General features: G+C 35.2%; 1 protein-coding gene and 1 long non-coding RNA gene across 2 annotated transcripts; one reads left to right on the top strand and one right to left on the bottom strand.

The window, feature by feature from the left end:
• Window positions 1–232: 232 nt before the first annotated feature.
• On the bottom strand, window positions 233–7,798 carry C6H3orf38 (chromosome 6 C3orf38 homolog). Its single transcript, XM_032219520.1, has 3 exons — window positions 7,555–7,798; window positions 5,130–5,350; window positions 233–1,222 (listed from the first exon to the last, which is right to left on the bottom strand). The coding sequence occupies exons 1-3, from the start codon at window positions 7,691–7,693 to the stop codon at window positions 635–637; spliced, it is 948 nt and encodes a 315-aa protein (XP_032075411.1). The 5' UTR covers window positions 7,694–7,798; the 3' UTR covers window positions 233–634.
• Window positions 7,799–7,904: 106 nt separating this feature from the next.
• LOC116510120 lies at window positions 7,905–11,273 on the top strand. The gene is made up of 3 exons (XR_004255622.1): window positions 7,905–8,033; window positions 8,839–8,923; window positions 10,279–11,273. It is a non-coding gene; the product is annotated as an uncharacterized LOC116510120 (long non-coding RNA).
• The last annotated feature ends 261 nt before the right edge of the window (window positions 11,274–11,534 follow it).

Below are 11,534 nucleotides of genomic sequence, written 5' to 3'. Positions count from 1 at the left end.
TAAATTTAGCACTGTTATAACCTTTTCACGCATATACTGATTTAAGTAACAATCATTTTAATAATGTTGCTGCCTAAGCAGAAAATTCTATCAAAAATAAAAAAATGCTTTGTTTTGTACAACCCTGAGATTAAACTGTGAAGGGTATTTAACTAAGACTTAAAATTAAGACTTTGGCAAAAGAATCTCTTGTAAATTTAACAGATTCATCACACTTCTGTATTCTTCTACCCCAAAGAGGGGAAAAAGGAAAGCTACAAGCAGTCAAGATGACAATATTACATCTGCAATTACTTTATGCTTCTCATTTATACTTGATTCTTCCTGGCTATTCACTCCCGCCCATCCTCTATATCAGTACTTAGCAGAAGTTGACAGGAAAGTAGAAGTATCTTCTCACCTTCCCTTCCCTTCTCATGTAGAAAATAATCTGCCAAAGTAATTTTTCAAATTGTAAATTTGGGGGCAAGAATCAAGCCAACAATTACCAGCAGCAAATCTCTATGATTATCTCATAGTAGGAAAGCATTAATTTCTTAAAAAGGCAAATAAATTACTGAATGCTTTGAGTGCTCTCCTGCTGTATTTTCCAAGGCACACATACTTTTCTCCCTCGTTTTGCAAAACAGAACAGTCAGTATTTTTGAGGCTCAATCAAGGCAAGTTCCTTGGACACATAAAATTCCTGCAGTTCTTCTTGCTCGTATTTTATGCTTGGCCTTTCTATATGGGTCCCAGGCTCTATCGCATTCTGGCCAACAATCTTTAGATTGACAAACTTGATTTTCCATGTATTCTCCCTAAATGGGCAGCGGATGAGGCCAAAGATTTGTTCAAAGATTCCCAAACAACAAGTACTTCTATGAACTGTGCCAGCTACTGCTACCACAACTAATCCATATGGTGAAACTGTACACTTCAGGCCACCTGCATTCAAGTTGGGATTCAGAAAGAGGTATTCTTCTTTCACTAATGACAACAAGCGAAGGCTCACCAATTCTGCACCTGAGTACTCTTCCATGTTTTGTTCCGAAGTGTGGTAACAAAATTTTAGCGTTACATCAGCCCAAAAATGTTGTGGTCCCCATTCTTGTTGTGGTTCTCCAATCAATGGGTTCTGAGAGTTTAGCATTCTAAAATACCACTGACAAAATTCTTCTGCCAGATTGTGACACTCTTTGATGTCATCTTGATCTCCTTGTGTTCTTCCATCTTCTTGTTGCTGAAAAATAAGAAACATAAAGTAGAATAGAATAATCACTTTTACTTTATAAAATAACAAAAAATAATTAAAAAGATCCTTAAAAATTCAGAGAAAGTGGAATGAATGGTGATAGGAAAACAGTTCTTGCTTTGTAACGGTATTTATGAATGTATATGCTTTATTTATGGACTAAGGGCTTGAATAACAATTGATTTGGAGCCATTTTAAAAAACAAATGGAGGATTTATGTTTCTTTTTATAATCTGTTCTATGTTCTGTTTCGTGCAATGCACTGCAAATTACTTCATAAAACATTTCAAACATGTTTGTTAAAAACTGGTTAAGGATAATTGTGAAAGATCTCATAGAATGTTTGCTACCCATCCACTATTACTTGTATTACATAAAACCTAATAAAACTACTTGTCAGTTTTTTCAAATTAATTCTATCATAGAAATCAATGTTTATGACTTCTGACAAAAAAAAATAGAAGCTTGGAAAGCAACTTAAAGATTCTACTTTAAAAACCCTTTCAAATAATTATATTGAGTATTTTCCAGTTGGAATCAGAATTTAATTTTTTAATATTCAACATGACTCTCCTAGAAAAAGTGGTGATTTTAATAAGGCAAAATGCAATTTTTCATACCTAAACCTAGTAAGTTATAACTGAGGAAACAAACATTTTCTATATCTACCTCTTTCAAAATAATAAGGCCACAGTAAAATATATTATGAAATATACCTCTAAAATATATAGACAGGTTATTAAGATTCAGTATCTTTTTAACATCATTTGAAAAATCTTATTCAATTATGAAAATTTAGAATTAAGTAAGAGAACCTTGGGTGAATTTTGTGTAGGGTATGTGAATGATTAATTGAAGGATATTGTGAGCTATATTATTTATTTGAAGACCCTGAATATTTTTATTTTTAATCTGAATTGCTAATAGTGACATTTTATAGTGTTTGTGTGTGTGTGTAAATATATCAAAGCATGCCACGTAGGGCTTTAAAGGCCAATATCAAGGCAGGAAAAGAACGTGTTTCACCTTTTCAGAATTACATATAAGATATACAACTTTATATATCAATCCTGTTTATTCTGTAGTTGAAAAGATAGTTATTAGAAACTAATAAAACAAGCAGGTACATTTGAGTTCCATTTAAGTAGGATACAAAAAATAAAATGAGTGAACAATTTTATTTATTTGTCATATTTACATGGCTGACAATCTCACAAACAATTGACTTTGGGTGGCATACAACAAAACTGAAAATAATATACACTAATATTATTAAAAACTATAAAAATGTAAAATTAAAATCATAAAAGTTATATAACTAAAACAACTTTTTTTAAAAGATTAAATGCAGAGAGATGTTAATTACACTGAAGTCATCATAATATTTTGCTAGCCCCTAGGGTCTAAGCGACTTCAGAAATATTAAAAAAGATGAAGCTAGTGTCACTTCAGTGTGAAGGATGTTCCATGAAGCAGAAGCCTCAACAGAAATGGCCTGCTGTCTAGGACCCACCAAATGAAGCTCACCAGCTCATGGTAGCCACAACATGACCTTTCTGGTTGATCTAGTAGGATAAGTAAATGTAATTGGAGAGGTAGCCCCTCAGATAATGTGATCCCATTCTATGTGTAGAGCTTTAAAGGTCAAAAAAAGCACCTTGAATTGGATTCAGAAAGACTAGTAACCAATGGAGCTCACGGAGCAGAAACGTAACATGTCTTCTGAAATTACGCATAACTACCCATTGAAATGTGTTTGAATATGAGTAGCTCAGGTTGGTAGTTAGGCTGTTGGTTTGAACTCCGAGTTTGGCAATTTAGTTGCAAATTTTTCATCAATTCAAAATATATTGACGATGTCTCCTCAAATGGTGACAAAATGTTTGCAACCAAATTGCCAAGCTCGGAGCGCAAACCAATAATTACCCATTATAGATATTCTTCAGGAGAAACCCCATGTTGCTACTGAAGAAAATATAAAGCATAGTACAGTAGTCCAACCATGAGATGATTATGACATGAACAAAGCTACTTGATCTAGGAATGGGAACACCTGATGAACAATAAAATTGAATATAGGCTCTCCTAGCCATGACTCATAGCTGCTGCAGTCATTGTAAGACTAAGGAAACTCCCAGATCACACACAAGGTTTGTGTAAGGCAGTGCAACCTCATCAAGCACCAAATATAGCATAATTCTAGAACGGGCGATCCCAAATCCAAACCCATTCAGATTTGCCAGGGTTCAGTTGAAGCCTCTTATTACCCATCAAGACCCGCACAGTCTCTAGGCAACAGCAGAAGACAGCCACAAATTTGCCTAGTTCGCCAAAGGCAGAGGTGTATATTTAGATATCATCAGAAACTGATGTCTCACTCCTGGGCAATAGATCATCTCACCCAGCAGCACTCCACACAGTAAGGGCTTCTTCCCTATCACTAACTGGAATTGCTCCCTAAGAAAAGATGCAAATGCACAACACCATACCACCTATTCCCAATCCTCTGAGTTGATCCAGAAAGATATCATGGTTGATGGTATTGAAAACAACCAGAACATCAAGCAGATTTTCAAGCAGAGTAAGGATGGATGCAAAACTCATCCTGCTCATGCTAGAGATTGTTCAATAATGCAACCAATGCCATTTGCATCGTGTATCTGGGTCTGGATTCTGATAGAACTGGATCAATAATCCAATTTATCTAGGGCCTTCTGAAATTCTCCAATACAATCAGGTCCAGCAAAGGCTTCCTGAGCAGGGAGAAAACCATGGCCTTTTTAAAGAGATAATGGAACAATCTGCTCAAATGACCACTTGAACCTACTTGCACAAAATCTTCCTGCCCCCTTAACCAGCCAAGAGGGGCAGAGATCTAAAGAGCTGGTAGCTGAGCTCAGAATCCTAAGGACTATGTAAACTTAATCAGCTCATTAGGCTCAAATAGTTTCCAGATAACCAGGAAAGATTCCTGCCCAGATATCTCTTCATACTTGCAAGAAGGCCAGCATTCAACTCTCAGCACATTCAGGTGAATTTCTGTAATAGACATTGAGCAAATTCTTCTGCATGAGGAAGGCATGTGTTATTCAAAAGAGCAGGATGGTTTTCAGGGACACAATGTGTAGAAAAGTGTTGATGCTTTGCTGCTCTTACTATCACAATGTACGCCTTACTAGCAGCTCTAACCTGCATCAAGTTCATCCCTATAGAATGCCAGAAACATGTTAGATGTCTCTCCTTTCATTTCAACCCCCTTAACTCCTCCATGAACTACAGTGAGTGCCAGGATCCACAAGACATTAGAGGTTGCATTCCTGCAATCAGATCAAGACATCAGTTGCCCTCTTATTCCAAGTGGTGGCCATGTCTTCAGATGGATGATGCAGCAGAGCAGCAGGAATAACCCACAGATCCCTCTGAAACCCATCAAGGTCCATCAGTTGCCAGGAATAGACTAATATAATGGGTCTAACTTCCTTGCAGTGGATGACAGTGTCAAGAGAATCCCATGGTAATCAGTGTGTAATATTGCCATGACAAGGGACACCAAAAGCTTCCCCAATTTCAGATCACATAGTAACTGCTCCAATAGGAATACCAGATCCATGTGTGACCACTGTCCAGTGTCAGATCCTGGATGTTCTTATGGCTGTCCTGGTGGCTATGAACTCTTGGATCACCTGAGGCCCAACTCCCATGGAAGGCAGATTGAAGTCTCCCAAGACCTCTCTGCCAACTGAGATGTCAATGAACTCCAGCAATGAATAAAAAAGAAATCATAAATGTTCTTTGAAAATCATTGAAGAGCAGTTTAAGTGTATTATTGTTTCAATAATTAAATATAATTGTAAAAATATTGTTGGCATTTCCTAATATTATTTATGTACCTCACCTGTATACTAAGATTAGTATATGTTTGCTCTGAAGCAGAGACTTTCAGCTCTTCACACCAGTATTCCTTTGCACGATAAACAAGCTGGTGTTTTTCAGAAGAAGGTGGCAATATAACTCCTTTCATTGCCAAGTACTTGAATATTATCTCTCGAAATACTTTCTTTCTTTTCAACAGCTCTTCAGTACTTTGACTGTACAGCAAGATGACATTTATGGCTTCTATAAACAAATTCAGAAATAGATATATTACCTAAAGTTAATTTTATTGCAAAAGACAACTAGCAATTTGTTTGTAAATCTAAAATTCTGAAAATATATTTCTGAATTATAAATATGTAACATAAAGATGGCACTTTTGCTGCTGAATCTGCTCCAAGAATTTTCTATTGTGGAAAGTTAGCAAAAGACATAGCACAGAAAAAGCCATTCTATAAAGATCTGTTAAACATAATTATTAGTAATTGTGGATTAAAGAATCAACTTCCTGTGATTTTTGCTGAAAATGTAGAACTTTTTCATCCATTGAAAAAGAAAAAATCCTGTAATCAAGTCTCATCATCCCTAGTGAAAAAAGCAATATGTTACCCATGGCCTATGAAATGCCCCACAAATAAAAGAACTAGTCAATAAGAAACAAAACTGCCACTCATAATCCATAATTCTGTAGCTCACTTTTTTGTCCATCTAGAAAAACTCTTGACTGGACCTTTTGGAAACCACTTGTAATTAATGCATCAATATTGGCTTAGATGGGCAATTATGTGACACAAACAAAGCAACTTCCTATATTATGCTTTGTAATGAAACTTAATTTAAAAAGATATAGACAGATATAATTACTTTTTAGAAAACAAGAGGGCTGGATCAAGGTATATATTTCATTTAAAAAAATAGTTAAGAATTACACATTACTCTGAATCCTTGTCAGCAATTTATACTTTTGATTCTTTGTCATAGCATATTATCATTTTCTCAACCTTCTAAAAACTGAAGTTTTCCTATAGCAAGACAATAATATTTACTGTTTTGAACATAAGCCTATTACTCATTTGGTGCATTTTGAAATATAGACCAATAGTACGCATCGTTAATGTGAGAAGATCGTTTTAAGAAGCTTTATTTTGGCTATAAAGATAGAATGGAAAGTGAATATTTCTGCTTCGTCTGGCAATCAAAAGAAAATTGAATAAAACTGGTGCATTTTTAATTATAAAAATAAGCATATTAAATAGAATTAATAAGGTTCTCAGCGATTGCAAGATCATGAACACCACTAACTTTAATATTGTTCAAATACTTAAATTATTATTTACCTACAAGTTAAGGCAACTCTTTTAAAATATACTGTAATGTACTGTAGATGTACTACTATTACTTATATGAAAGCTGTATGAAATCATCAGTCAAGTAACAATACACCCAGCATATGATTTTATCATAATGGTTTGCTCTATATCTGGGGCATATTGCTTTCCCCATTGATCTATAAATACTATCTGAACAAAGAAATTGGCATAATGCACTAATTTTGTCTGCTAATATATTTAATTAGTAAAATATTTTGTCAGAAGACTATAAGAAAAAACAGATTACAAACAAATGTACAGCTAATGTTTTCTTTGACAGTTTTTTCACTTTGTACCAGGATGGTGAAACTACTGCAATTTTAGTTGCAATAGTTCTCCATGTAAGATTTTTATTGAAACACCTTATTTTTAAAAGTAAAAACCTGCCCTAACAAAATGATAAATTGCCTTTACATTCTGGAAGTTCCTATCACGATGCTTTTACAACTCTTTTCACACTGAGATGATCATTGGTTTGAAAAATGTTACTTTTAAAACATGTTTGAAAAAGGTATGGGCATTTTGCTCCTGTAACCAAAACACAATACTAAGAAAGAGTGATTCAAAAATATAGAGAATCATAGGTATTTTCCATAAATTACTCTGGCTAGCCTTAACCATAACAGCCAGAAATTATATCCGATAAAGTATTTGTTCCACATCATGTGCCACCATCAGCCTTTCTTCAAAGATGTTTAAAGAAAAGTGATTATCGTTGATGACTAGAAGTCACAGTGCCTGGCGCCAGTTTTCAAGCTATTTTCAAACTAAGTTATCTGTTAATAAGGCGATTTCTATGACAAAACGTCTGTGCCTCGCCAGTAGGCGGGAAAGAAACCTCGCTGTATGAATTCAGCTGAAGGATGTCGCAGGGCCAAAATACTTCTGGCACAGCTGAAGAAGAACCCCTTATTTAGACTGTAGGAGGGGTGAGGAAACGAGCATCTCATTCTGATAAGTGGTCACAAGGAAGCACCAGGCTGGAATTAATGAATCTCAAGCCAAGAAGTATTTTCCAGCAGAGGCCTCCTTCAAACTCTCATCAGGGTACCGGGTCGTTCTAGCCCCTTAATATACCTTGGCGGTTGCTGGGCTGCACGAGGCGGCTGGTCACCGTGTCCGCTAGAGCCAGCAGGTCGTCGGTCTGGAGCAGTTCCAACAGCTCCCGGCAGCCGTCCCGCTCGCGCTCGGTCATCCCCGCCCCAGCCGAAGCCATATTGATGGGGGGGGGGGGGGGGGAGCGTTGCTTCTTCGAGCGCGAGACGGGAAGCCCAGACCAGCAGCGCGCAGCTGGAGCGGCTGCCTGAAACCTTGACAACTAGCCACGCAGGGCGTAACAACGCCACTTCCGCCTGTTATGTCTTACGCCTCCTCCCCCCTCCCCCAATCCTTCCGCGCTTTCGTAAATCGATCAATCTACACGGGGAGCGCGGGTGAAAACTGTCCGGCTTGGAACAGAAGCGGACTTTGTAGTTCCCTCGCTTGGATTGGATGCTCTATTATTAATCTTCGTGGAGGGTTTTTTTTAAAATTAATTTCAGTACTTCAACTATTCGGTAAGATATATGGCCCTTTGAATACCAGCTCTGGTTTTGCAAGACAAAACTTTTCTCTATCTTGTGCTTTCCTGTTTTACAATTAGTTTTTTCCCCCGAATAAATGTACGTAGCTGTTTGTTGTAAGCGTTGTCTAAGTTTTGTTTTGGTACTAAACTCCAAATAATATTAACCTATAAAACGTACGTGCCCGCCCGCGTTTCTTCTATACAGTTATTTTATTTCACCACAACTTATTTGTACATTATTCTTCGAGAACCATGTCAAATGTGACGACATTAAGACATATCACAATATCATAATTGGTTCATTAAAAAAAACAAGAGAATGATGCTATCTCTATTCAGATATTTCCAAGTTAAATTTCCATTTTCCAATGCCATACCAAAAACAAAATTGTTACCAACATACGTTTCCCCAAATATATGAATGTAACAAAAGGGACTAAATGGGTACTACGCTCACGTTTTGACAATATATAATATCCCAAATATGAGTTACAATGTAAAGCTAAAGTTTTTAACAAAAGGAACTTCAGGACACAAAGTGGAAAACAAAGTAAGATTCTTTCATTGCAAATTAATCTTGTGAATGAGTCAGTTTAATGCAGTGGTTAAGGCATCAGACTAGAAACTGGGAGATTTCTAGGTCATGGGCCAGTCACTTTCTCACAGCCATGGGAAGGAGGAAAAGGCAAACCACTTCTGAAAAAAAACATGCCAAGAAAAGTGATGGGACTTCGAGGCTCTTGAAAACTGGGCGTGATTGAACAGAAGAATATAAAAATCTTGTTAATAATTCACAGGAAGGACTTCTATTCCCAATGAACAAATAAGCTCACCTCAAAAGACGCTGATCGGAGAGAAAGCAGAAGAAATACTTTTACACAGGTAAAGTACAAGAACATGGTTCAATTTGGCTTCTCAAAATCCATTTGTCTGCTCAATATTATTGGATTTTTTAAAATCAGTCTGTAACTAGAACTTTTGTTTCCAATAAAAACCTTAACAGTTCATATTAAATTTGCCATTCTGTACTGTGCAGTTTTTCATATTACCAAATTGTGCATTCAAGCAAGTTAAGTGAATGTTTACTTAATTATCACCTGCTTCAGGATAGTTTTGTATTAAAGCTATACGAAATGTCTTGCTAGCTGCTGTATAGCAGTATTGCACCTAACAAAATCAAATCTTTTTTTTCAGAATTTCAGACATATCTTTAATATTTTATTGAACAATAACATTTTATTGAACAAATCTATTTACAATACAAAAAATTTAAATGAAATACTACTGTTGATTTATTGCAGTTTGATGGCTCAGTTTTTATTTGTACTAGTATAAAATGCAGAATAAAATAATTTAACCATCAAGAAGGAAGCACAAATTTCCTTACTTGTTAAATCTGTAATTGCTTTTACAAATTAAACATAAGAATTCAAAAATACACACACTGCATGTAATCAAGGTGTTATACTGCGCAAAATAAATAAAAAAAATTTTTTGAAGTATTTCATCCTACACCTTGGCATTAAACAAGAAATGCTGAATCTTGTCCTACATTACTCAAACTATACAGTTCTAGATGTTTAACTGAATATGGCTAGACCAAAGTACCAGTAACCTTTCCCACAGATAAGCATTTCAAATTTGTTTTATAAAAGAGATGGCAGAGATAAAATAGCCAGATCAATACTTTTTGCATGACTGAGGATGCACAAAGTCTTGTGACAAACCAAATGGATAAACAAGTTTGAGATATCCTTTAAGAGTCAAGTCTTCTAAAGGCTATGATTTGGGAACCACTGTCAATATTTAGGGTAGTGGAGGATCTGTTGTAGGTACTACAAGTTATCCTTAAAAAGAAAAAAATAATTGTACCTAGCTTGAGTCAGATTTAATGGAGATGCTTGAAGTAAGTACAGTATAATTTTTATGTAATGTCTTATTTATATACCTGGTATCTAGTTAAAAAAACTGTCAGCCATGCAGTTTCTTTACTGAATAGGAAGATTGAGTAGCATACCAAGTGTTTATTAGCTGATAAAACATGGGGCAACACTAACAATCATTCAACTTTTAAGCTTTAATTTTCAAGATGACATAATCTTAAATACAGCAATAGTCTTGTTGTGGCTATGAAAATTTTTATTCTTTGGGTAGGGTATGGGAAGCCTAGCACATTTTCAATTAGGTCCCTAAGCACTTCATAATTATTACTGCTGGCTTTGTATTTCTCATTTCAGACTGGAGATAAGAGGGCATTACACAAGCCATTTGAGAAATACCACTTTTGCAATACCAATGGCAATTCTAAATTAACTAGAAAAGAGAACATTTCCTGCAATAATAAAAACTTGCCAACGACAAACAAGTGTTTGATTGAAGTCATTCATGTAACTCTTCTTCTGGATAAAAAAACAAACAATCAGTATCCTGTTTTAAAAGCTGGTGGAAAGTCAAAATACTAATCACTTACAAAGGGCAGTCAACACGTTTTCCAAAAGTATGTATTTTAGAATATGGAGGTAGGCTCACAGGTTTAATTACTAACTCATAATAGTATTTAACAGCAATTGGGAATACCTTGAAATTAAGTATTGCAAATCTATTTTAAAGTATCTGACAAGTCAACACTGAAAGACTGGTGTCCTAGCAATGCTGCCATTTGTATAATTTACCCTAAGTATTAGTTTGGTGGTAAAGCACAATAAATCAAATAGTGTACCTTAAAATTCCACTCAACTGGTTTTTTTTATTAAAACATAACATAGCAAGTGAGAAACTGAACCTTTTGCAGAAGGTTAATCTTCCCTTTCAGTTTAATACTAAATATTTATGATGTTACATAATTTGGAATTAATTTGAAATGGAATGTTTTCCTGAGGAAAAGGCTTATATTTTTTGGATATAAGTCTGGATACTTAAATAAGTATATAAGTCAAGAGTGCAGCAAGACACTAAAACTAAAGTTGGTAGAAAAACTAATGTTTTTCATTTCTAGAAAATTAAAACCCAGCTTAGGGAATACTGAAGTATAGTTACCGATTCATACCCACAGCACTAATTATCCAGCAAGTGTCAGTACCAGGCACATCTTACTTGGGCTTAGATTATAACCTTGAATTTGGCCTGGATGACAGATCCATAGGAAATAACAGGTTGAGCTAGTCAAAAAACATAGAATAAAATAGCAAACCATTTTATATTATCATTTTGAAAAGTGCACAGCTGTGTCTATGTAATAACTAGAAGTCAATCTTAGCATGTTATCTTTAAAACATCATCACCCCTAATGCAGATTAAGAAATGAAACACTAAAACTGCTAATATATACTAAGGTCCAAGAAAATCAATGTTTTATTTTTGAAAAAAGTCAGTTTCATGTATTGATATATTAAAACATGCTGTCATTTAATATTGCCAATTTTAGGACTCCTGCACAAGGAAAACCTATTCTCTAATCTGACCAAATTAAATAAATTCCAATTAAGACACAATT

This window comes from Thamnophis elegans, chromosome 6, assembly GCF_009769535.1.
Source record: "Thamnophis elegans isolate rThaEle1 chromosome 6, rThaEle1.pri, whole genome shotgun sequence".
In the NCBI taxonomy this organism is placed as follows: domain Eukaryota; kingdom Metazoa; phylum Chordata; class Lepidosauria; order Squamata; family Colubridae; genus Thamnophis; species Thamnophis elegans.
This window is presented reverse-complemented; position numbering and strand designations above follow the sequence as displayed.